The 27,926-nt window shown below is 41.3% G+C and overlaps 1 protein-coding gene across 1 annotated transcript in view; it reads right to left on the bottom strand.

The window, feature by feature from the left end:
• The window catches only part of mta3 (metastasis associated 1 family, member 3), a 262,123-nt gene that overhangs the window by 116,141 nt on the left and 118,056 nt on the right, over positions 1 to 27,926 (bottom strand). The window contains exon 7 of the mRNA XM_078557154.1: positions 9,471 to 9,573. Within this exon, the coding sequence (XP_078413280.1) occupies positions 9,471 to 9,573 (103 nt within the window). The remainder of the gene's footprint in view (positions 1 to 9,470; positions 9,574 to 27,926) is intronic.

The following is a 27,926-nucleotide window of genomic DNA, read 5'->3' as shown; positions in this document are numbered from 1 at the left end:
TGAAAATGCGGGAAAAGGGGGTGGGGGTGGATACCCCCTTTGCGGGGAAGGGGCTGTGCACCACTGTGCACGCCCCCTCCCTCACCCACCACTGCCACCCAGTTGGTACTCCCCCTTTGCGCTTCCCCATAGGCTTCTAAAACCCTCCCCCCATTCCTCTCCGGGGTCCTCAATCCCTCCCCTCCCAAAAAGCATCCGCGAGACTTCTTTCTAGGGACTTCCTTCTAGGGGATGTGAGAAATATGCGAACACCCACCCCTCCCCCTGCATAAAATCAAGTCTGTTTCTCTCTCCACAGATTCTACCTGATCTGCTGAGGATTTCTAACATTTTCTGTTTTTATTCTAAATTTGACAATTGAAACTCCAATTTTTTTTTCTTTTGAGGCTTTTTGGGAAAAGCAAACAAACTCAGTCTTGAAGACGAGGGTGTACAATCTTCTATTTAAACTCTGAGAAACCTACTGGTGCACAGCAACAATTCATGCAAACTACACATACAAGTTGCATAGGTGAGTTTTGTAACTACGTTCTGCAAAAAAGTCTAGTTAATATCTATGCTTTTGAGACAGGCAAAGACTAAGTGTAAACTTAACTAAAGGTATTTAAAGGTACAAAATTAATTCAACATGTAAATTTACTCATAATTGTGAATTATGCCATATTTGTTTTCATTTTGTTTAAAACTTTATTTGCAATAATATAAGTTTCAGGTACTGTAAAATATAAGTTGCATAACAAACTTGTCTGATTCATTCAGTTGCCTTACGTTTTCCTTTATTCCATTAGTATACTTGCTGACTGGTCATTCAGGATAGATTGTTTTCATAAATCCTTACCAGTTTCAAATTGCTTGTGGTGAATCAGGTTCACTTAATTTATAAAAGGAGTGCTATGCCATGTAACACATCATATATTATTAATAAGGCCATTGGTTTAGATAGGTAACAAGTCAAAGTAATTCCTTATTGCATGGTATTCTTGGATTTTGCCTTTGTTTTGGGGATTGAATTTCATGTTACATCCATTTTTCCAGAAACTATGTACAGGTACCCTCAATTGATATCAGGCCAGAATTTGCCATCAAAATAACGGTAAGGTTAAAGGCATTTGGTGCTATTTATGTGCAAATGGTACAGTTATTCAGGCAAGGGGCAGAAACATGGTCAAACACTTATAAAGAAATGTTACAGTACAAGTTGCATCCTTCCACTGTTAGCTTTGCCAAAACGGCATCTTTTTGTCTGTCTCACCATTGAAATGCATTGTATGTACAAAGTAACCTCACTGCAGAAAGTTATGTCTCATAACTTCAAGTATGATAAGTGTTAATTTCTACTGAACCACCTCTCTGGCACTGGAAATGAACTATTACTATGACACACGTGGCGTCCCAAACCTTCAAGATTTTTCAAATGTCAAAATTTAAATTAAAACATTTTTGTTTTAGTTCTCCTTTCTGTCTTTTTCTCTCTTAATCCAATCATTCTTTCCATCTCTTATTTCTGTTTCTGTACCTGATTTGACATTGAATTCACTCACTTTAATTTACACTTCCTTCTAAGTCCTTGAGTTGTTAATTGCTCAATCTTACAATCTGATTGTTTAAGGATACAGTTGTCCTGTTCACTCAGGTCCCAGATGTCCTATTTCCCTCACTGTGACATTACCAGCTTGCACTCCCAGTGACTTGTCACGCAAAAAAAACAAGTATAAAGAACCTTTTAACATATGTTCAATGTTTTACTCAATTTCCTGTATGTTTATCATTTACTTCTTGTCTTATGCCTTTCAAACCTAGTAAAGACTTTAAATCTATTAAGTAAGACTGTTTAGCTTTTAATCCTTCCTACATGATGTGGGACTACTGCCCTGCAAGGTTCATATTTACAGGCTTGTCTTTATTTAAATTTCATACTTATTTTTAACTTCTTTGGGGCTGCAGGTTCCTTGCAGCTAAGTGCTATTTTTATGCCAAGCTAAATTTCAGGTTAACCTTTGTCAACAGAAGGTGGCAATGGATTCAAAAGGTTTTCTACCTTGAACATTTTTTTATTTTGATCATTTATCATTTAATCATTTGATCATTGATCATATTTTGATCATTAGATCATTTAAAAGATGAGAGATATTAAGGCAGTAAGAATTCTTTTGAGGTAGCTCAAGTTTAGCTATCCCAAGAAAATACACTGGTAGTATTGTGATTTGTTCACTTATTTTTTAAATTGGTATCTGATTACCATGGAAATGTTTTTAAAAAGTGTGCTGTGGCATATATAAATCTTACACTTCCCAGGATTCAGCACAATCTCTGAAGTGGATGCTGCAACTTTGTGAAACTGCCTAATTGAATTATTTTATATAACTACAGAGCATTAGCTCCATCAAACATTCACATTTTCATTTTATTAGAACATACATAAGAACTAGGAGCAGGAGTAGGCAATTCAGCCCCTCGAGCCTGCCCCGCCATTCATTACGATCATGGCTGATCTCATTTCAACCTCAACTCCGATTTCCCGCCTTCTCCCCATAACCTTTCAACCCATTACCAATTAAAAATCTGTCTATCTCCTCCTTAAATTTATTCAGCGTCCCAACATCCACTGCACTCTGAGGTAGTGAATACCACAGATTCACGACTCTTTGAGAAAAGTAATTCCTCCTCATCTCTGATTTAAATCTACCACCCCTTAGCCTAAAACTATGGCCTCTCGTTCTAAAATGCCCCAGAAGGGTAAACATCTGCTCCTACTTTGTCTATCCCCTTTAGCCTCTTATATACCTCAATTAGATCTCCTCTCATCCTTCTAAACTCTAGCGAGTATAGGCCTAAATTGTTCAATCTCTCCTCATAAGATTCAAGAATTTAGATAGTATTGCATTAGTAAAGTTAATCATGAGTCTCACCATAAAAAAAAACACTTCCAGAGTTAAAAGTAATGTAACTTTTTTCTTATTTTGCCCAACAATTCTATAGGCTTTTCCTGCAAGATTGCTCACAGATAAAAAAAATCTCTTCTTGTAAGTGGGTCTCTGCTTCTTTCCCACTTGATTTTTTTTCTATTTTGCATTTTTCACTTATTCTAGGCTATTACTGTACTTTATTCGACATTTTCTCAAACACACTCCTCCCCACTTTTGAATGTTTCTGCGCAGTGCTCACGCATGTTCCTGTCATGATGTGCTCAATATCTGTCTCTTGCCTTTTTCTGATATAGATTCTGCAGGTAAATGGGAAGTAGCATATAATGAATTGAATTTGAGATTGGGGGAAGGCTACTGGAGAGATTATACCATGTGATTGTTTGGGATAAAATGGAGTTAACAAGCAGGCTAGGAGAAAAGTTACAGCAGGAGGAAGTGAGATTCAAGGGAGTCAGTAGAGTGGCCATAGTCTGGGAGAATGTCTGAGCCTGGTTGGAAAAATGGGGATGGGATGTGGGAGCCCAGGCTGTCTGGGGCATTTTGGCTGCATGAAAAAACATATAGGATGACAATATCAAGGGAATAAAAGGACCCTTATCATACCTGAGCGATCTGTGAAAATGGGTGCTCTGTCCAATGAATGATGCATGTATGACCAACTAAATAATCTATAATTTGATTTGGCTTGAATTAATTTTGTTTGTTTTTTTTTACATAGAAGTGAAAACAGAACCTTCCATGTGAAAGGTAAAACATTACACAAAAATTGACCATACACACAAGTCAATCTCCTGTGGTAATCTCTACAGTAAGTCAAGACCAAACCTAGACTTCAGATGAAGGGTTAAAGGTCAACAGATAGTTGACAATGGTGTGTAGTCACCATTTTAAAGTCACACATTCTGACTTTAATTCCATTATTAATTCCTATTTACAATGGATACTGCATATTTAAGTTTGTCACACCATGACTACACTTTTCCTCGAGTGATAATTTATAGAATAGGAAAAACTGACCGCACATGTGAAGGGTCAAATGTGCATGCACAGAAAAATTCTAATATAGTAGTCAATATTCCGAAGCGTTGCATACAGTGAATCAAAACTATGTGTAGACTTCAGATGAAGTAGGTATAGAGAGCAGGAAATATTGAACCAAGGAATACAGAGGTAGTTTAAGTTCCCATTTTACAGTTGTGCATTCTGCCCTTATTTTTATATTCCCATTGCAACTTCCTGTGTTCATATTTAGAACTTGTATCAGAGTCTATATGTGGCCATATAAATTTATAATGGGAAAAGTTTGGCAGGAACTGCGTGCAGATATAAGATTTTTAATACATTATAAATTAATGTAATATGCCCCCTGAATAGCATTGCCACACCATTTTCAAATCAAGCCAATATTACTTGATGAAAACACACAAGTTACTCCAGAGTCACACTGTATCAACAGAAACATTCTACATGATGATTTATGAAGTGTCCAAAATTCAAGTACAATTATGCCTTTCTTGTTCTAGCAGTTACTATGAATGATGTACAAGATCATTTTCATATGTGCTGCATATCTTGTTTATTACTGGTAGTAAAAAGCTAGAACAAGTTAGAGCTCAAGCTGTGGACCCTTCATGGAGGATCTTGCTCTTCTGATTGGAAAAGGCACCAGGAACTGCACACTGCACCTACTCAAATGTGGAGACTAAAACTGCACACAGTCCTCCAGATTTTGTCTCACCAAAACCCTGTACAATTGTAACAAGACTTCTTTATTCCATTCGTCAATTAGAGGCCTAACACCTGTTGAAGGGCCCCTTTGTAAAATTAGTTTACGATGAGTACAGCAAACGCCAGGACTACCCTCATTAGAATTCTTCAATGGCTACTGTGGTGCCAACAAATGGTATATTATTTTTAGTTAAAAAAACTTCCTAAGCTTCCCCATCCCCACAGCTACTTTGTGATTGCACATCCCCCACTCCATTGTTGTTCATCCCAAATCCCCTTCCTGAGCTTACCTTTGAGGCAAACAGCTAACATTTGGCATTTATAATGCTGCAGTTGCCTGTGAAAGTACCACAGGTGACAACAGCTCATGCATGAAACATTTAAGAGGACAGAGGTCCAATTTCAGGTTAGCCTTGGGCCTCTCAGCTGAGGCACACATTGCTTGTACAGTGCGTGTCTGATCCAAAAAACTAGGATAGACAAATTTCTAACTGTGTATATAAAACTTGCTCCATGTGGCAGCCTAAAATAATTGCTTGAGAGATATTCAGAAACAGATATGGAATGGATGGAATTACCTGATCCTTGAATCAACCTAATAAGGTCAGAACATGTGCAGTCAGGGGGCAAATAGCAGAATGGATAGCTAGCTGACTGCAAGACAAAAAAGAGAGAATAGGGGTGAAAGGTAGCTACTCAGCATGGCAGAAGGTGAAAGGTAGAGTCCCACAAGGAATAGTACTTGGATTACTATAGTTCATTGTTTTTATTAACAATTTAGACTTCAGGATAAAGAAACACAATTTCTATATTTGTGGATAACACCAAATTGGGATATAATCAATACTGAGGTGAACTGCAACAAATTACAAGGTGACATTAATAAATTAGTAGAATGAGCATAACATTGGCAAATGAATTTCTCCACAGGTAAGTGTGAAGTGTTGCATTTTGATAAGAAAAATAAGGAGGTCACATAATCTTGGAAAATAAGAATCTAAATACGGTAGCAGAATAAGGGAGCCGGGCGTACAAGTATACAAATTACTAAAAGTAGAAGCACAGGTTAATAAGGCCATTAAAAAAACAATGTGCAAGAGATTGGCATGAAGTTAAAATGCTCAGAGAGCCGGTGCAGGCAGGATGGGCCGAATGGCCTCCTTCTACACCATAACAATTCTGTGATTTATTCTTCTAAACTCCAATGAGTACAGGTCCAACATACTCAACCTTTCCTCATAAGACAATCCCTTCAACCCAGGAATCAGCCAAGTGAACTTTCTCTGAACTCCATCCAATCTCTCTTTAAATAAGGAAACCAAAGTTGCACACAATACTATAGGTGTAGTCTCACCAATGCCCTGATCAGTTGCAGTAAAATTTGCCTATTATATTCCATCCCCCTTGCGATAAAGACCAATATTCCATTTTCCTTCCTAATTACTTCCTGTACCTGCATGCTAATTTTTTGTGACTCATGTACAGAGACACCCTGATCCTCCTGTACTGCAACATACTGCAGTCTATCTCCAGTTAAATAATATTGTGCTACACTATTCTTCCTGCCATAGTGGACAACCTCACATTCTCCACATTATACTCCATCTGCCAAATTTTTGCCCACTCAACTTAACCTATCTATATCACTTTGCAGACTCTTTGTATCCTCCTCACAATCCCCAAAGCCTGTCCACCAACTACAAGGCACAATTCAAGTGTGTGGTGGGATGCTCTCCATTTGCCTGGATGAGTGCAGCTCCAACAACACTGCTCGACACCATCCAGGACAAAGCAGCCTGCTTAATTGGTACCCCATCCACCATTTTAAACATTCACTACCTTCATCACCGCGCAGTGGTAGCAGTGCATACCACATACAAGATGCAATGCAGGAACTTGCCAAGGCTCCTTCGACAGTGCCATTCAAACCCACTACTACCTAGAAGGACAAAGGCAGCAGATGCATAGGAACACCACCAACTGCAAATTCCCTTCCAAGCCACACACCATCCTGACTTAGAACTATATGCCTGATCCTTCACCTTTGCAGAGTTAAATCCTGGAACTGCCTTCCTAACAGCACTGTGTGTGTACCTACACCACATGGACTGCATGTCGGCTCACCATCAACTTAAGGGCAATTAAGGATGAGCAACAAATGCTAGCCTTGCCAGTGACGCCCATATCCTGTGAAAGAATTAAAAAAACATGCCCCCCTACATATATCAGCATCATCAGCAAATGTGGCAACAATATAGTCAGTCCCTTCATCCAAGTCATTGATATGGATCCTAAGTAGTTGAAGTTCCAGCACTGATCCCTGTGGTACAACACTAGTAACACTTTGCCAACAGGATAATGATCCATTAACCCAACTCTCTGTTTCCTGTTAGTTAGCTAATCCTCTATCCATGCTGATCTAACACCATATGCTCTTATTTTGTGCAGCAGCCTTTTATGTGGCACCTTATTGAATTCCTTTTGGAAATCTAAATATACTACATCTACTGATACCCCTTTATCCACCCTGCTTGCTACATCCTCAAAGAACTCTAATAAATTTGTCAAACATGATTTCCCTTTCACAAAACCATGTTGACTCTGTCTGATTGTATTATGATTTTCTAAATGTCCTGCTACTTCTTCCTTAATAATGGATTCTAGCATTTCCCAATGACAGATGTTAGGCTACCTGACCTAGTTTCCTATTTTCTGTGCCCCTTCTTACTTGAATAGTGGTGTTACATTTGCAGTTTTCCAATCTGTTGGGTTCTTTCGAGGACCTAGGGAATTTTGGAAGATTACAACCAATGTATCCACCACTTCTGCAGCCATTTATTTCAAGATCCTAGGATGTAGGTTATCAGATCCAGGGGACTTGTCAGCCTTTAGTCCCATTAGTTTTCCTAATACATTTTCTCCAGTGACCGTGATTGTTTTAAGTTCCACCTTCCCTTTTGTCCCTTAATTTTCTACTACTCTTGGGATGCTTTTTGTGTCTTTTACTACGAGCAGCAAGTCTACTAACTCCCTTAGATCCAATTCAGCTTCATCCTCTGCTACTTTAAGACCATTCATGTGTTACAACTATGAGGTTTATAAGATTGGTGTGGTTCAGGACTGTCTCTTTAATTTAGGATAAGATGTGACCTGTTCTGAATTCTGTCTGATAACAAAGATTAAAGGGGTGGCCTAGGCTGTTTTACTGGGAAGAAGGTGCAAGACATTCACACCTATAAACAATGACGTGAGCAGCTGCGCAATTTCATCCTTGTCAGACGGGCTCAGCCGGGAAACCGACTGCCGCCCATGATCGGGGCCGGACCACGATTTCACGCTGGTGGGCCAATTAAAGGCCCGCCCAGCATGAAACGTGAGCTTCAGCGCTCAGCACTGCCTGTGCGGGCGGGGGGAGTGCAAGCGCAAGCTTTGCACATGCACGCTTGCAAATCTCCTCGAGTCACAGAGCTGCCTCAGGGAGATGAACAGGTTTCAAAAAAAAAAAGATTTTATAAACGTTATAAAACAAATCTTTATTTCATTTTTATTTGCTTTTGGAAACCTCATCCCGTCCGTGGATGAGATTTCCAAAAAATTGCAAAGGCTGCTTGGCCTTTTCGCCTGCCCGTCAACCAAAAGGTTGGACAGGCAGCGAAAAATTTCTTTTAATTAACTTTTTTATGGCCTTAATAAGCCTTTTAATTGTCAGTGGGCATGCTGCCGACTCCGGCGCACGCCCGCGAACCAAAATATCGCGCAAGTGCATGATGACGTCGGGATGCTCGTCTGAGTTCATCATGCGTCATTTTACGCTCAGTGGCCTGCCTGCCGAGCTAAAAATATTGCCCCAAGTCACAGGGTGGTGTTAGAAATGTCAGGTTTTGTAAACGGTTATACATTAAACTATTTAATTCCAAGGTAGAATTTGGGGTCTAGAGGGTAGCTAATTAGCATTTCTACCTGGATATAAAGCCCATGTGATCCTCACTGGCATGGAGATGGGCATTGTAGAATCGAGTTACAGGTTTTCCTAAAAATATAACTGAACGTCAGCAGGAACAGTGTGCATGAATCCCAGAGACAGAGCTAGAGAGAGAGACACACACACACTGTCAGAGCTTGAGAGAGAGAGAGAGAGCGTGGAAGGGAGAAAGCAGCAAGTCTCTATCGTTCACCACACGAAACGTGGTGGGAGTTCGCAGTCGAATTAAACAGGCCAAGTTGGGAGGGTTTAAATGAAGCTGGAAGATCCATCTAGCTTTGGCTAGAGGGAGGATCTCTAGGGTAACCCAAACCATGAAAGTCAGTTCGGGGATTAAAAGTTATCTGGCTGGAAAAGGAAAAGGAGCCAGGAATCATTTTGGACTTCTTCTGGGAAAATAGAGTGTCTACTTAACAAACAGAGTAAAGTATAACCATGTAAGATTTTCAGTCGTTTTGTTAAATAGGGGATCTTTTCTGTCATTTAGGGTATAAGTTGCCTACTGAAATAGCATTTAGTCAATATTGCTTTTATTTTGCTTGTGTTATAGTAAAGTCTTAAAACTTGAAATCTTATCCTGTGATCCTTTTAGCTATTCATATTTGGGAGTTCATATTTCTTCCCAAAACTTATCAGTCTCTACGGGGATCATAACACATGTAATAAGTAGGTTCACTAATCTTTCTTCCTACACGCAATATTTTACATTTATCCCTATTAAAACATATTTGTCACCATTTCACCCCATTTATATACTTTATATTATTCAAATAATCTATTCAAGTGCTTTGAGTTAACGACATAAATATGCCAGTCCCTTTTCCTGAACTCACCGTGCAACTACCAGGAACTGATCTATCTGTCGATCATTCAATGGGTTGTCAGGATCCCAAACCTTAACTTCCATCTTCGACTGATCTCTGGCATCTGATTCACCTACCAAGAGTAAAAAACTACAATTAACAGATCTTGCCTTATATACAGAGCATTTATACAATAAATAGCCACTGGTATTGCTTCAAGGACAATCACACAATTTAGGGCTTTCCAAACTGGAAAATGCAAGGAACATCAACAAATTCAAAACTAAGCTAGACAAATTGTGATGGAAGATTGGACAAGTGATTTCATTTTTGAAACAGGCAGATGGGTGACTAAGGTCTTTTCCAATCCTATGTATGCCTATATGTTTGAAAGAAATCAAAAACAGAATTGACTTTTCTGCTATTCATGACTAGCCAAGAGGTGTTTTTTTGGTCAATAACGGAAACTTAAACTATTCAAGTGAATTAAAGTAACAGCATAGATAAAATTTTGCTACATTTTCTGCAAGTGTGATTTTTTAAGAAGACAGAATTGATGAGTAGGTGATCCATCTCAGCCTCCTCCCGAGGATCAGACAACAGTCTTCAGACAATTTGATTCATTTCAGGTATTTCTTGATATCACGTGAATGCACTGGGTATTGCAAAGGCTATGGGTCTTTATAGCATCCCAGCTTTAGTACTGAAGACTTGTGCTCCAGAACTAGCCATAACCCAAGCTAAACTGCTCCAGTACAGCTAGAATACTGGCATCTACCTGACATTATGGAAAATTGCCCAAATATATCCTGTCCACAAAAATCAGGATAAATCCATTCTGGCCAATTATCGACCTAACAATCTACTTTCAACCATCAGCAAAGTAATGAATTTTGTCATCAACAGGGGTATCAAATAGCACTTACTCACCAATAATCTGTTCACAGATGCTCAGTTTGGGTTCTGGCTGAGCCACTCGGCTCCATGCCTCATTACAGCTTTAGTCCAAAACATGGGCAAAACAGCTGAATCCCAGAGGTGAGGCAAGATTGGCTGTCCTCGACATTAATGCTGCATTTGTCCAAGTGCAGCACCAAAGATCCTTAGCAAAACTGATGTCAATGGGAATTAGGAGGAAAACTCTCAACTAGCTGGAGTCAAACCTAGCACAAAGGAAGATGGTTGTGATTGTTGGAAGCCAATCATCTCAGTCCCAGGAATTCGCTCAGTTCCTCAAGTGAGTGTTCTAAGCCCAATCATTTTCAGTTGTTTCATCAATGACCTTCCCTCCATCATAAGGTTAGAGGTGGGGATATTCATTGATGATTTCACAGTGTTCAGTTGTATTCACAACATCTCACATATTGACACAGTCAGTGCCTGCATGCAGCAAGACCTGGACAAATTCAGGCTTGGGATGATAAATGGCAAGTAACTTTCGTGCCACACAAGTGCCAGGCAATGACCATCTCCAACAAGACAGAATCTAAACATCTCCCCTAGACATTCAGTAGCATTACCGTCACTGAATCCCACTATCAACAACCTGGAAGGGTTGCCGCTAACCAGAAACTGAACTGGGGCAGCCATTTAAATACTGCAGCCACAAGAGTAGGCTGGTAATTCTGCAGTGAGTAACACTTCTAGATTCCCCAAATTCTGCCCATCATCTACAGGCACAAGTCAGGAGTGTGATGGACTAGTGTCCACTTGCCTGGATGAGTGCAGCTCCAACAACACTCAAGAAGCCCGACACTACCCAGGACAAAGCAGCCCACTTGATTGGCGCCCCATCCATTTGCTGCCTCCACCACTGGTGCATAGTGGCAGCAGTGTGCACCATCTACACATTTCACTGCAGCAACTTGCCAAGACTCCTTTGACAGCACCTTGCAAACTTTCGACCTCTACCAATTAGAACAAGGCAGAAGTCTGGCAATACCATCACCTGCAAGCTTCCCTCTGAATTACTTATCTTTCTGACTTAAACTATATCGCCATTTCCTCACTGTTACAAGGTCAAAATTCTAAAACTCCCCCCCCCTAACGCATTATGGGCGTGTCTACACCACATGGACTGCAGTGGTTCTAGAAGGCCACTCACCACCATCTTCTCAAGGGAAATTAGGGATAGGCAATAAATGCTGACCTTGTCATCAACTCCCACAACCCTTGAATGAATAAAAAAAACAACTTTGTACTTCTCTTTAATAACCTAGCTTTTCAAAAAAAATATTGAATCACTCAAGGCCTGTCAACCTGATATAAAGGTGAAGACAGCAAGTGCTGAAGGCACAAGGTGCAACCAAATGCTGCTTTGACCTGTCGCTGACCTGTGATTTTTTTTATTTGAAACAAAACGTACCAATAAACTATTAAGGTAAATATGGCTATATTTTAAATTTGGAATGATATGGTTACCGATCCAGCCATAGCATCGAAATTATCATAACCAAAGCCCTGTGTTGTGCATTTGGCAAAAATGAAGCAGATACATGCAGCCGCGTTTGAAATTAAATTAGTAAGACTATATGGTGCACAAGAAATGAAAATCGCTTTCTTGTGGAAGAAGTTTACATAACATTACTGTCCAAAATCAAGGCACAGAAATTGTTCACTCAAAGAAGTATTCTTTATTTTTAGCCTTTGGAATTTGTCATGTTCCAGTATATTATGAGCTTTCAGTCAATACTTTATATTTTTAAAAACCGAACGAAAAGCTGCATAAGATATCTGCCCGAGGGTCACCTGACTTCTTTTGCAGTTTGAAACCACTGTTGTTTCAAGAGGGAAGCAAAGGAGCCTTCCAGATTGATGTTGAATCAATGCCTTTTCCTGAAAATTCAGACACGCAATTTCAAATTGAATGGGTCATTCAAACACAATGATACTGGCTGTCTCAAATTCTCAAGATGTCAAATGGTAACACGGGAAGTGTAATCAACACATCACCCTTTATTTGGAAAAAAGACTTTGAACTTGTGGAAGTCACATGATGAGGAAGCTATGTTTGTGGTCTGCTTTAAATCAGAAGCTACTTGCAGACAGAGAACTCCACTGGCAGCCACTGACTTCCAACTTAAGAGTTCACCTGAGAATCAGCCTCCTGGAAATTCAACTACAAGAAACCTCACAGCTTATTGAGAATCCTTCACATTACCAGACCTTCACTTCAACTTTAAAGCTTTATATAAGAAACTATACGAAAAAGACTGAGATAATCATAGATTGCAACCACATCATTTTAGCTTCATCTGTATCTCAAGCCAAAGCATACATGTTTACCATCCCTGGGAGGGTCTTATTTTTTAAAGATTATAGGTTGCAGAGGGGTAGATGTAGTTCCTAATCAATTATGGAATGCAAAGGGTTAAAGTGAAGAGAATCTCAAACTTGAAATTAATTATCCAGAGTTTAATAGATATACATCAAAGCAGCTATTAACTCAAGCAGTCTACAATTCCCTGCTTGTTTTAACAATTTTATTAATCCATTAATAAATTCATGTTAAGTGATATGAGTTGATTACTTCCAAAGTCTAATTGCAGTGCAATTTCAGGAAGGTAGAACAATGTTGGAAACACCCAATATATCATAGAAGCAGAGCACGGTTCTTTGATACATTTCAATTAATTTGATTTTTCATACTCCAACTTAGTCTAAGAAGTTCCACAAAAAATGTTAGTATAAACTATCATTGGTAAAATCAGCACATGGAAGGTCATCACTTCCCAATTACGCACCCACAGGAAATTCTATTTTTACTTGAAGCTCTGAGTGAACGTACTATAGATGAAAACCAGGTGAAGAATCACCAAGACAGTCAAAAGAAATGCCATAGTTAATATAAAATATATATATATAATATACATATATATATATATATATATATATATATATAAAGGGAGGCATTTGGGCAATCAAGCTGGTTCCTTCATCATGTACTCAAACCATTTGATTTCCTAAAAAACATCTCCTGTCCATCTCTATATCCTACATTAATCAAGTACATTTATTACCTTAATAGCTGGGGGAGGCGACAGCGTAGTGGTATTGTCGCTGGACTAGTAATCCAGAGACCCAGGGTAATACGCTGAGAACCCATGTTTGATTCCCACCACGGCAGATACCTCGTACCGCGCTCCCTCAGCTGATGAATCAGTGCTCCTCCATGTTTAACACCAGTTGGAGGGCGGCTGGGTGGTGGACTTCAATGTCCATGCTGGCCAAGTCCTAAAGGACATAGCTGCTAGACTAGGTGAGGAAACCAACAATAGGGAAAAACATACCAATCTGCCTGCCGCAGGTGCATCACAGATGCATGACAATATTGGTAAGAGTGACCACTGCACAGTCATTGTAGAGACGAAGTCCTGCCTTCAAATTGAGGATACCCTGCCACTGTGCTAAATGGGATAGATTTTGAACAGATCTAGCAACTCAAGGGGCGCTGTGGGCCATCAGCAGCAGCAGAATTGTACTCGAACACAATCTTTAACTTCATGGCCCGGCATATCCCCCACTCTACCATTACCATCAATCAAGCCAAGAGTGCAGGAGGGCATGCCAGGACCAGCACCAGGCATACCTAAAAAATGAGGTGTCAACTGATGACGCTATAACACAGGACTGCTTGTGTGTAAAACATGCATAAGCTAAATTATCCCACAACCAACGGATCAAATCTAAGCTCTGCAGTCCTGCCACATCCAGTCGTGAATGGTGGTGGACAATTAAACAACTCACTGGAGGATGCTCCACAAATATCCCCATCCTCAATGATGGGGGAATCCAGCACATCAGTGCAAAAGGTAAGGCTGAAGCATTTGCTACAAAGTTCAGCCAGAAGTGCCAAGTGGATGATCCATCTCAGCCTCCTCCAGAGGTCCCCAGCATCACAGATGCCAGTGTTCAGCCAATTCGATTCACTCCATGTGATATCAAGAAACAGCTGAAGGCATTGGAATACTGTAAAGGCCATGACAATATCCAGCAATAGCACTGAAGGCTTCTGCTCCAGAACTTGCCACGCCCCTAGCTAAGCTGTTCTATTATAGCTACAATACTGGCATCTACCCAGCTATGTGGAAAATTGCCCAGGTATGTCCTGTACACAAAAAGCACAAATTCAACCCGGCCAATTACCGCCCCATCAGTCTACTCTCAGTGCTATCAAGCAGCACTTGCTTAGCAATAACCTGCTCACTGACGCTCTATTTGGGTTCCGCCAGGACCACTCCTGACCTCATTGCAGCCTTGGTTCAAACATGAACAAAGAGCTGAACCCCGAAGTGAGGTGAGAGTGACTGCCCTTGTCATCAAGGCCGCATTTGACAGAACGTGGCATCAAGAAGCCCGAGCAAAACTGAGTAAATGGGAATCAGGGGGAAGGCTCTCCACTGGTTGGGGTCATACCTAGCACAAAGGAAGTTGGTTGTGGTTGTTGGAGGTCAGTCACCTCAGCTTCAGTGTGTCACTGCAGGAGTTCCTCAGGGTTGTGTCCTTGGCCCAACCATCTTCAGCTGCTTCATCAGCTTCCATCATAAAGTCAGAAGTGGGGATGTTCGCTGATGATTGCACAATGTTCAGCAACATTCGCGGCTCCTCAGATACTGAAGCAGTCCATGTCCAATTGCAGTAAGACCTGGACGATACCCAGGCTTGGACTGACAAGTGGCAAGTAACATTCACGCCACACAAGTGCCAGGCAATGACCACCTCCAACAAGAGATAATCTAACAATCGCCCCATGATGCTCAGTGGCACTACCACCACTGAACCCCCACTATCAACATCCTGGGGGTTACCATTGACCAGAAACTGAACTGGACTAGCCATATAAATACTGTGGCTACAAGAGCCGGTCAGAGGCTAGGAATCCTGCAACGAATAACTCACCTCTTAACTCCCCAAAGCCTGCCCACCATCTACAAGGCACTAGTCAGGAGTGTGATGGAATACTGTCCACTTGCATGGATGAGTGCAGCTCCAACAACATTCAAGAAGCTTGACACCGTCCCGGACAAAGCAGCCCGTTTGATTGGTACCACATCCTCAACTCACTCCACCACCGACGCACAGTAGCAGCAGTGTGTACCATCTACAAGATGCACTGCAGGAATTCACCAAAACTCCTTCGACAGCACCTTCCAAACTCATGACCACTACCATCTAGAAGGAGAAGGGCAGCAGATAGATGGGAACACCACCACCTGGAAGTTCCCCTCCCAGTCACTCACCATCCTGAATTGGAAACATATCGCCGTTCCTTCACTGTCGCTGGGTCAAAATTCTGGAACTCCTTTCCTAACAGCACTGTGGGTATACCTATACCACATGGACTGCAGCAGTTCAAGGAGGCAGCTCACCACCATCTTGTCAAGGTCAACTAGGGATGGGCAATAAATGCTGGCCTAGACAACAAAGCCCACAGCCCATGAATGAATTTTTAAAAAACTAGATCTTTCTGTTGTCTCCAAAACTCAGCAACCATCAGGAATCACACATTCAATTCCTGTGACATTTAGGATCAGTTGAGTCAAAGATTACAAGTTCAAGCCCCATTCCAGGACTTGGGCATGGTTGAGATGTTGACAATTGAAACAAATGAGGTTTTTACAAAAAATAGGCATTCATAAATTTAAGGGACATACTATATATGGAAAGGAGGCAAAAAAAAAAATAGGGCTAGTTTGGCTATGAGGAATTATAAATTATAACTGTAATCAACATAAAGTGGATAAGTACATGTACACAAGTTAAAAGCTGCTTAAGTGGGTGGGACCATTTTGACACAAAAATGTACTTTGTATAGGGGAATGAGGAAATAGCTGAAAATGTTCATAAGTATTTTACCTCAGTTTATATGGAGGATGATTAAATGGACTGTAGAAATACCTCAAGATGTAGAAAGATCATGGACAGCTAAGTATTTGAAAGAAAACTACTTAAATGGTTAATTGCACTAAAGGTAGAGAAGTCTCATGACCCAGATATTATACACTTTTTGAAACTTACAACAAACTATACCTTTTAGATTGTAAAGAGAGCACAAGGACCTTAGGCCACAGGCACCCATATTAAAAGTTGGAAAGGCACAGAAGAGATTCATTAGCACATTCTTACAAATGAGCTGATTCTATTATGAAGGCAGATTTGAGTAGCTTTTGCACTAAAGATGAAGATTGAAGGGTAATCTGAAAGAAGTCTTTTAGATCATAAAAGGTTATGACAACATAAATAGTGATAGGCTGTATTCACTGATACAGAAGATTAACAAGAGGGCACAAATTTGGAGGTTAGAAAAAAATCTTTACAGACAAGGTAATTAAAGTAGTCACAGTCATTTAATGTGGAATTTTCTGCTCCAGATTATTATTGAATAGGAGTCCATACGTTTCCTTTTAAGGACAATGCTTAAAATATTAAATATTTGGGAAGTAAGAAAATGAGATTATATTAAGTTATTCATTTGGGATAAAAACAAGCCAAGCCCCAGGCCTGATGGGCCAAATCGTTTAATTCTGTGCTGTGGTATTTTGATTCTTTATGATAGGATTGTTCATGTTCTGAGTTTGCTCATGTTCTGAGTTTGCTCCTACAGGGCAAATTTATATCACTGCTGGCAACAATAGCAGCATGTGACAACCCAATTCCGCCCAAAGACCTTCCACAAAGTTGTCAGAGGATAGCCTCCATGGGGTAGCAATGTGAAAACCTTCTTGGAGTCAGATTAAGTTCTTGAGCCATTCCACAAGAAATAAATATTTTGATATTTCTAAAAAAAATTGAAGTCCAGAAATATTTTTCTATTGGCTTACAGCACTCCACATATTCCTACCCCAAAAGTTCTAGGCTAACGAAGTGTCAGTCCTGTTCACTGGATGAATGAGTCTACTTCATTCAAAAAGGTATACAGCCAACTTGGCATTGAATAATGATAGCAGTGAAAAATTACCCAGTGAAAGAGGAAGAACATGGGAAAATTAACTTTTCATTATTAGCAATTACTTTCCATCCATGCCACTGCCAATTTTTCCAAAATCTGACATTATTTATGCTTTCGTTTAAACTCTAATTTTAGGCTCTCATTACTATATAAAATTAAGAAGTAATAACACGTGTATATAAATTCTTAAGGAAATGCTAACTGCTTCCAGCACAATGCTAGCTTTTCTATGGTTTTTGAAACAAACAGTATGTTCCTCACATTCCATCCTGGAGGCTTCCAGAGAGAAAGAAATGGGAGATCAGTCAGAACAATGGCTGCAGACTGCTTGTGCCCCCAGAAGTAAATTCGGACAGAACCACTGTCAACACCTCTTTGTCCTTTTGTCTATGACATCTTTTGGCTATCTCCACCTATCACTGGCCCTCTATCCAGCTCTACCTGTCCCACCCTCCCCCCTTAAACCAGCTTATATTTCACCTCTTCTCTATTTTTCCTTAGTTCTGGTGAAGAGTCATACGGACTCGAAATGTTAACTGTATTCCTCTCCGCGGATGCTGTCAGACCTGCTGAGTTTTTCCAGGTATTTTTGTTTTTGTTTCGGACATAAGCTAACTTGCTCCGTGCCAGCCTACCCGCAGCCATAAAACGTCAGCCAATCCAATTGGCAAGCAACTCTATCAAAGAAAGCACCATTAATTAGATTTCTCCAATAGCAGAGGCCATTGCCGCTCACTCCTTGACCATCCCCTGCTCCATTTAAATCACGGGGTTGAAGCAGCATAGAGTCCAAAGAGAGAACTAGGGAAGAGAAACTGTCAGAATTCCCTGATATCACACCTCTGGACTACTGGCAGTGTTTGCATTACCAACAAATGTAAAGGCCCTGAAGACTGTGATGGAAGTAGAAACCTGTTAGTAGTTAATTCTCCCTCCCTTTAGCCCCACTCTTGAAAAGGATGGAAACAGCTGAACTAAAAAGCTCCTTTCATGTCCTCAAGATGAAGTATAATACTTGGTTCAGCAGTTAATTTACACACAAGATCCCACAAACAGCAAATAAATGAACCATTTGATAATCTGTTCTTTGTAATGTCAGTTATGGGATAAATATTAGCCAAGGTACCACAATAATTCCCTGTGCTTGTTTGAATAGTTCCATGGCATCTTTTGGATTCATCGTAAGGAGGCAGATGGAACCTCATTTGATGTCTCACTCAAATAACAGCACCTCCCACAGTGTAGCAGTACTGTAGCATCCCATCAGTACTGCACTGAAATATACGCCAAGCTTATATGATAGAAGGGGGCTTGAAGCCACAACCTTCTGAGACAAAGGCAAGAGTCTACCACCGAGGCAAAGCTAATAAGGATTTTTTTTATTCATTCATGGGATCTGGGCATTGCTGGCTAGGCCAGCATTTATTGCCCATCCCTGATTGTCCTTGTTCAGAGTGCATTCAAGAGTCAACCACGTTGCTGTGGGTCTGGAGTCACATGTAGGCCAGGCCAAGTAAGGATGGCAGATTTCCCTAAAGGGTTTCCAAAGGACATTAGTGAACCAGATGGGTTTTGACGATCATCGGCAATGGTTTCATGGTCATCATTAGGCTTTTAATTCCAGATTTTTATTGAATTCAAATTTCACCATCTGGGATTCGAACCCAGGTTCCCAGAGCATTACTCTGGGTCTCTGGAATACTAGTCAGTGACAATACCACTATGCGACCACGCCCTGTGATACAATGCTCACTCACTGCGTTTTAAAAATTTCATTTAAAGTCTTCCAGGTATTTCCCTTCCTTTTAATTATGTTATTTCCTCTTTAGGTTGCTGCATAGGTATTGTGCCCTCAATGCCACAGGTAACACCAGAAGCCCATCCAGGATGTATAATCAACTTTCACAGGAAAGTTGGTCACAGTGTGGTTGGAATGACAACAGAAGTTCCATTCTACTGGTGTGCTGGCAGCAAAACCAGTCCAGAGGAAAATCCAACCCCATGTTGGTGACGTGCTGCATGACTTGCTGGATCCTCCAACTGAAAGACACATTGATCCTAGTTTGAAACCCTATGAGGTTTTTAGAGTTGCATCTTCAATCAGATTTGAAGCACTGCTGAGCTGTCGCTCAATTAAGACAATAATGTTCAGTGAATTCAAGTACATTACACCAGATTACAGCCAGGCAATTACAGAGATGAATGCTCCACTTAAATGACTATTACATGTGCAGCGTTAACTCCAGCACTTCCCAATGAGACTTGTTGCATGTGTTACAACCAGGCGAAGAGCAGTGAGCTGGCTCCCTTTTTATTCAGTCTCCTCGGTTGCTACAACAAAGGTTTTAAAAACTTTTCCCTGTGGATACCTTTTCCAGTCCAAATGTATTTACTTTTTAACAAGGAGTCAGTTAAAGAAAGAGTAAGTTTAATAGTTACTAAAACCCGAGAAAATAATAAAAGACACACAAACACACACACACATCAGAAGTAAAAAAGTTAAGGGTCCAAGAAATAAAGGTTAAAAGAATATATGAGTAAGTTGCTTGCTTGTCTGTGAGGTGTAGATTGTGGAACATTGCAGCCGTTTGAAGTTCAATGGGCTCCAGCCGGAGTGTGTTGATTCTGTTCAGATTTGCAATCTGTTGAAAACACTCTGCCTTCACAGAGAGAGAGAGAGAGAGAGAGAGAGAGAAAAAGCGATCTTTCATAGAGTCATAGAATTATACAGCACAGAAGCAGGCCCTTCGGCCCATCGTTTCCATGCCAGCCATCAAGCACCTATCCATTCTAATCCCATTTTCCAGCACTTAAACCATAGCCCTGTATGCTATGGCTCATCTAAATACTTCTTAAATGTTGTGAGGGTTCCTGCCTCTACCACCCCCTCAGGCAGTGTGTTCCAGATTCCAGCCACCTTCTGGGTGACAAAATCTTTCCTCAAATCCCCTCTAAACCCCCTGTCCCCTACCTTAAATCGATACCCCCTGATCATTGACACCTCCGCTAAGGGGAAAAGTTTCTTCCTATCTACCCTATCTATGCCCCTCATGTATGCTTCTATCAGGTCACCCTCAGCCTTCACTGCTTTAAGGAAAACAACCCTAGCCTATCCAGTGAATCTCCTCTGCACCATCTCCAGTGCAATCACAGACTTCCTATAGTGTGGCAACCAGAACTGCACACCATACTTCAGCTGTGGCCTAACTAAGTTTTATACAGCTCCAACATAACCTCCCTGCTCTTATATTCTATGCCTCGGCTAATAAAGGCAAGTATATCCCATTTGCCTTCTTAACCACCTTATCTACCTGTGCTGCTGCCCTCAGGGATCTATGGACATATACGCCAAGGTCCCTCTGATCCTCTGTACTTCCTAGGGTACTACTGTTCATTGTGTATTCCCTTGGCACGTTAGTCCTCCCAAAATGCATCGCCTCACACTTCTCAGGGTTATATTCCACTGCTCTGCCCATCTTACCAGCCCGTCTATATCGTTCTATAATCTAAGGCTTTCCTCTTCACTATTTACGACACCAACAATTTTCGCATCATCTGCGAACTTACTGATCATACCTCCTATATTCACGTCTAAATCATTAATATATACTACAAACAGCAGAGGTCCCTGCACCAATCCCTATGGTGCACCACTCATCACAGGCTTCCAATCGCAAAAACAACCTTTGACCATCACCCTCTGCCTCCTGCCACTAAGACAATTTTGGATCCAATTTGCCAAATTGCCCTGGATACTATGGACTCTTATGTTCTTGACCATTCTCCCATGCAGGACCTTGTCAAAAGCCTTACTGAAGTCCATGTAGACTACATCAACTGCACTACCCTCATCTACACAACTAGTCACTTCCTCGAAAAAGTCAATCAAATTTGTTAGACATGATCTCCCCCTGACAAAGCCATGCTGACTATCCCTGCCTATCCAAATGGAGATTAATCTGTCCCTACGAATTTTTTCCAAATTTCCCTACCACTGATGTTAGACTCACTGGCCTGTAGTTACTTGGTTTATCCCTACTACCCTTCTTGAATAATGGTACCACATTCACTGCCCTCCAGTCCTTTGGCACCTGTCCTGTGACCAGAGAGGATATCCTCCCTTGCCTCACATAGCAGCCTGGGATACATCTCATCTAGGTCTGGGGATCTATCCACCTTTAAGCCTGCTAAAACCACTAATACCTCCTCCCTTTCAATGCTAATTTGTTCAAGTATAACACAGTCCCCTTCCCTGATTTCTACACCTACATCGTCCTTCTCCATAGTGAACACAGATGTAAAGTAATCATTTAAAACCTCACCTATGTCCTCCAGCTCCATGCACAGATTGCCACTTTGGTCCTTAATAGGCCCTACTCTTTCCCTGGTTATCCTCTTGCCCTTAATATATTTATAAAATGCCTTGGGATTTCCTTTAGCTCACCCGCCAGTGTTCTTTCATGCCCCTTCTTCACTCTCCTAATTACTTTTTAAAGTACCCACCTACACTTCTCCTTTAGGGCTCCCGCTTTATCTGCCATAAGCCTCCTTTTCTTCTCTTTTCCAATCCTCTATATCCCTTGACATCAGGGTTCCCTGGACTTGTTGGTCCTACTCTTCACCTTTAAGGGAACATGTTGGCCCTGAACTCTCACTATTTCCTTTTTGACTGACTCCCACTGGTCTGATGTAGACTTTCCTACAAGTAGCTGCTCCCAGTCCACTTTGGCCAGATCCTGTCTTATCATATTGAAAATCAGCCTTCCCCCAATTCAGGACCTTTATTTTATTTCCGGTCCATCTTTGTCCTTTTCCATGACTACCTTAAATCTTAGAGTTATGGTCACTATCTCTGAAATGCTTCCCCATTGACACTTCTACCTCTTGCCTGGTTTCATTCCCTAAGATTAGGTCCAGTACCGCCCCTTCTCTTGAAGGGCTTTCTACGTGCTGGCTCAAAAAGCTCTCTTGGATGCACTTTATGAATTCTGCCCCCTCTAAGCCTTTGACACTAAGACCATCCCAGTTAATACTCGGGAAATTGAAATCCCCTATCATTTCCCTATTATTTTTTCACTTCTCTGAGATTTGCCTACATATTTGATCCTCTATCTACCCCTGACTGTTTGGAGACCAATACTACACTCCCAGCAAAATGATTGCCCCTTTTTTGTTTTAAAGTTTCTGATTTGAAGAACCTTCTAAGATACCATTCCTCTTTACTGAAGCAATTGACTCCTTGATCAATAGTGCAATGCCACCTCCTCTTACACCCACACCACACCGCCCCCCAACCCCGTCATGCCTGAAGATTCTATACCCTGGAATACTGAACTGCCAGTCCTGCCTTTCCTTCAACCATGTCTCTGTGATAACATCATATTCTCATGTGTTAATTAACACCCTCAATTCATCTGCCTTATTTGTAAGACTCCTTGTGTTAAAATAGATGCAAACCAGCCTTGCATTATTCCCTTGTGCCTTAACAGGTCTATATTTGCTCTGCCTTCCAGGCTGACTTAGTTTCTCTTCTACATTTGGCTGTGCATCACCCCCGACTGTACCTCCACTCTGTATCCCATCCTCCTACCAAATTAGTTTAAACCCCACCCCCCAACAGCACTAGCAAACTTCCCTCCAAGGATGTTGGTCTCGTGCCAGTTCAGGTGCAACCTGTCCGACTTGTACAGGCCCCACCTTCGCCAGAAATAGGCCCAGTGATTCAGGAAGCTGAAGTCCTCCCTCCTGCACCATCTCATCAGCCACGCATTCATCCTCTATCCTCATATTCCCATACTCGCTAGCATGTGGCACAGGGAGCAATCCAGAGATTACAAACTTTGAGGTCCTGCTTTTTAATCTGCTACCTAGCTCCCTAAATTCTTGTTGCAGGGCCTCATCCCTCTTTCTGCCTATGTCGTTGGTACCAATGTGAACCACAACCTCTGACTGTTCGCCCTTCCCCTTCAGAATTCCCTGCAGCCATTCTTTGACATCCTTGACCCTAGCACCAGGGAGGCAACACACCATCCTGGAGTCATGTCATTGGCCGCAGAAGCACCTGTCTGCACCCCTCACTATTGAGTCTCCTACCACTATTGCTCTTGCACTCTTACTCTTACCCCATTGTGCAGCTGAGCCACCCACAGTGCTGTGAACTTGGCTCTCGCTGCACTCTCCAGAGGAACCCTCACCCTCACCATTTTCCAAAATAGAAAAACAGCTCTTGAGTGAGATGTGCTCTGAGGTTTTCCTGATTACCTACCTGCCTCTTCTTCTGATAGGCGGTCACCCATTCCCTCTCTGACTGCACTTCCTTAAACTGCAGAGTGACCGCATCTAAAAACGTGCTATCCACATAACCCTTAGCCTCGTGGATGCACCGTTGTGTCTCCAGCTGACGCTCAAGCTCCAAAACCCATTCCTCAAGCTGGTCAAGCCAGTGGCACTTCCTGCAGATGTGGACATGCAGACTGCAAGGAGTGTCTAAGAATTCCCACATACTGCAGGCCGTACAACACATGGGACTGAGCTCCCTTGCCATACGTTTTCTTTGTCTTTAACTAAGACTATTTCCTTAAATTTAAGCCAAATAGAAAACTATTTAAAACAAAAATAAAAATATCTGGAAAAACTCAGCAGGTCCGACAGCATCTGCGGAGAGGAACACAGTTAACGTTTCGAGTCATACGGACTCGAAACGTTAACTGTGTTCCTCTCCGCAGATGCTGTCAGACCTGCTGAGTTTTTCCAGGTATTTTTATTTTGGATTTCCAGCATCCGCAGTTTTTTGCTTTTATGTTAGAAAACTATTTAGTTTTTCTTAAAAAAAAATGCTGAGGCTCTTACCTTCTGTGATGTCGCTTTGAAGTGGAATAAAATAACTTACCCACTACCTACCAATCAGCTCTCTCCCTCGTCCTGACGTCATCCCTTTCAAATTCCAAAGCCGCCAGCTCCCTCACAGGTAAACTCCACTCTGCTCTTTATACATCCGCTCCACTTCTGCCCTTTCCTGCTCTTTCGCAGCAGAAATCTTAGATGACTGTCATTTTTTTTTCTTTCTGCTTGGCAGAGCTAGTTTTAAATTCAAAACAAACGTTTTGAGTCCGTATGACTCTTCAACAGAACTAAGGAAAAATGGAAGAGAGGTGAAATATAAGCTGGTTTAAGGGGTGGTGGGTGGGACAAGTAGAGCTGGATAGAGGGCCAGTGATAGGTGGGGATTGCCAAAAAATGTCATAGACAAAAGGACAGAGGTGTTGACGGTGGTGATATTAGCTAAGAAATGTGCTAATAGGTGACATTAAGGGTAGAAAGCAGAACAAGCAAAGTACAGATAGCCCTAGTGGGGGTGGGGCGGGGGGAAGGGATCGAAATAGGCTAAAAGGTAGAGATAAAACAATGGATGGAAATACATTTAAAAATAATGGAAATAGGTGGGAAAAGAAAAATCTATATAAATTATTGGAAAAAAGGGGGATTAGAAAGGGAGTGAGGATGGAGGAGTTCATGATCTAAAGTTGTTGAACTCAATATTCAGTCTGGAAGGCTGTAAAGTGCCTAGTCGGAAGATGAGGCGCTGATCCTCCAGTTTGCGTCGAGCTTCACTGGAACATTGCATCAGGCCAAGGATGGACATGTGGGCATGAGAGCAGGGTGGTGTGTTGAAATGGCAAGCGACAGGGAGGTCTGGGTCATGCTTGCGGACAGACTGAAGATGTTCTGAAAAGCGGTCACCCAGTCTGCGTTTGGTCTCTCCAATGTAGTGGAAACGTACCTAAAAGTTCACCAGCTAACAACAGACATATTGAACTGTTCAAAGAAGACCTATTTTTAAAAAAAAATAGAAGTAAAGGCATTGACCGAAGATGGATAGCAGTAGTCTGATGTCTGGTATTATAAGTGACCGCTTTTCTGGAAAGCTCCTTTATGGATTGTACTGCAGACCTGCTCTGAGATGCTGCATGGAATTTCACGTCTGGGGGGTGTCAAGATCCACTTCAAACAGAGACTCATGAGGGGAAGATATTAAAAATGCAAAGTGCTGGACTTCTAATCCACTGTAATTCTGTGAAGATAATGGGAACCGCTACCCAGCCAGTTACTCAGACACTCAAAAAACCCATGGTGGAGGATGAAATTACCCTGTCGATTTATATCTTAAAAATGTGTCAGAAAGTTTCTGAGATGAAAGATCAAAAACCAGGATTACTACAACATTAGATGCAAGACATGCAAATTGAATTCCCTTCTGGGAATATACAGACATGAATTTCAACACCTCTTTGTCCTTTTGTCTATGACATCTTTTGGCAATCTCCACCTATCACTGGCCCTCTATCCAGCTCTACCTGTCCCACCCACCCACCCTTAAACCAGCTTATATTTCACCTCTCTTCTATTTCTCCTTATTTCTGCTGAAGAGTCATACGGACTCGAAACGTTAGCTGTATTCCTCTCCGCGGATGCTGTCAGACCTGCTGAGTTTTTCCAGGTATTTTTTTTTTTTTTTGGATTTCCAGCATCTGCAGTTTTTTGCTTTTATCTTAGATGAACATCTTATTGGGTACAGGGAAAGCAAAGGGTGTGACAGATAGCACATACACAAGAGCGCCAGGATGCACAAGCACCACAGGATTGTTCATAAGCATTTAAATAGCAGTACAGCAGAGAGGAAAAACAAACTCTGAAAATGTGACAGATGCCTTGGCGGAGAAGCCCATGAAAACTAAGGTGAATCAATTTTGTAAACATTCTATAATTTTAACTGAATTTGGTTACCTTTGATTGAGAAATAACTAAAAAAAAGGTAAATAAAGAATTAAGTAACAATCTTAGAAATAAATTAATTTGAAACCATGGTAAGTCTATTAACTAGTTATAAATCTAGACCTCGAGTCATTACTTCAGTTCTAGAAATAAAAGTTTTCCAACAAACAGCATTTAGGATAGCCATTTAGGATAGAGTAATAATGGCGGCTTATTATCCAATATTGATTGGGATAGTAACAATGTAATGATCAAAGAGGGATTATAATTCCTGAAATATAAACAAAAGAACTCTGAATCAAATGAGGAAGGAAGCAGTTTTGGAGCTAGTGCGAGGGAATGAAGTGCGCAAGTTGAGCATGTTTCAGTGGGGATACATTTAAGGAACAATGGTCATAATAGCATTAAGCTTAAAATAGTCGTGGGAAAGGACAAAGTACAAACAAGCATAAAAACACTTAACCGGAGAAGGGATAATTTCAAAAGTTAAAAAGGGATCTTGCCCAGGTGGATTGGAATCAAAAATTAACAGGCAAAAGAGAATTGAAGAAGGGAAAACCTTCAAAGAGGAGATGGATCAAGTGCACAGTAATCACATTCCCATGCGGGGAAACAGAAGGATATTCAAAGCCACAGCTCCCTGGATTAGTAAAAACATGGGGCCAAATTTTGACCTTTGAGGGGAGAATCAAGAGTTGGGAGATTTAGTGATGTCGCAATCCTGCCTCTTACCCAGCAGTGCCTGCCCTTGCTATTTTCAACCGATGGAGGTGGGAACGGGCGGGAGTCGGGCCTGCTGTACGGAGATGGGCCGAAGCTGAAGCAGTTGGTTCCACCTCCAAAAGTCCACCTCCATTTGCTGAGGCATTGGCCCAGTTCTGGAGATACCTGTGAGGCCACCCTAACCCACACCCCACTACCCCCACCAGCCCCCCTCAACCCATTAACCCAGCATCCAATATAAACATAATACACAAGTCTTATTCACCATTTAGAAGTCTTTGAAAAGCTCATAAATCTGTCAAAATAAACAAGCTCACATTCCCCTTGACAGATTTGTCAACAAACCCTTCTGAGCAGTACCCATTAGAGCCTTTGAACAGAGCCAAAAGCTAAGCTATCTGTTAAAGCGCTGAAACAATCAAACAGTTGGCTGAGCTGAACTTCAACAAAACAAAATTAAAGCAATGGTGAAATTTCGCACAATCAGATCTGGATTTCCATAGTGCACAATGCTGAATAGCACTTTATTCAATATACTCTGATGCATCTGAAGATTTTTCCAATTTCACAATGCTGTTCTTTGCCTTGACAGCTTGCCAGTTGTCAGGAGAAAGAAAGAAAGAACCTGACAACCACATTATTTAATGGTCGCTTACCTTTTCAAAAGAAAGCACTATGGTAAAATCACTGTAGTAAAACAGGCATAACTTATGCTACAGCATGTGACAGATAAAGTGGCCAGCACTTTTCATTCTTCATTTTCATACGGTTCCTACCTCCAGACCATGGTTCACCCATAGTTCATGACATTATTGTGCTGGTGTGACTCTCATTGCCTACCAAATCCCACACTCCTCCATCAAAATTGCAGAAGTTTGGAAATGCCCACTTCTACAATAGTGCTGGCCATGTTGGGACTTCCCAAATCACCCCCTTTCCTGCACCGATGGAGTATATCAGATAGTTTTCAAACTCATGTCGGGATGGGAAAATCCGACCCATAGAGAGCAAAATGAAACAGAGAATGGAGGCTAAAGTTCATA

Source organism: Cetorhinus maximus, chromosome 14 (assembly GCF_964194155.1).
Source record: "Cetorhinus maximus chromosome 14, sCetMax3.hap1.1, whole genome shotgun sequence".
NCBI lineage: Eukaryota > Metazoa > Chordata > Chondrichthyes > Lamniformes > Cetorhinidae > Cetorhinus > Cetorhinus maximus.
This window is presented reverse-complemented; position numbering and strand designations above follow the sequence as displayed.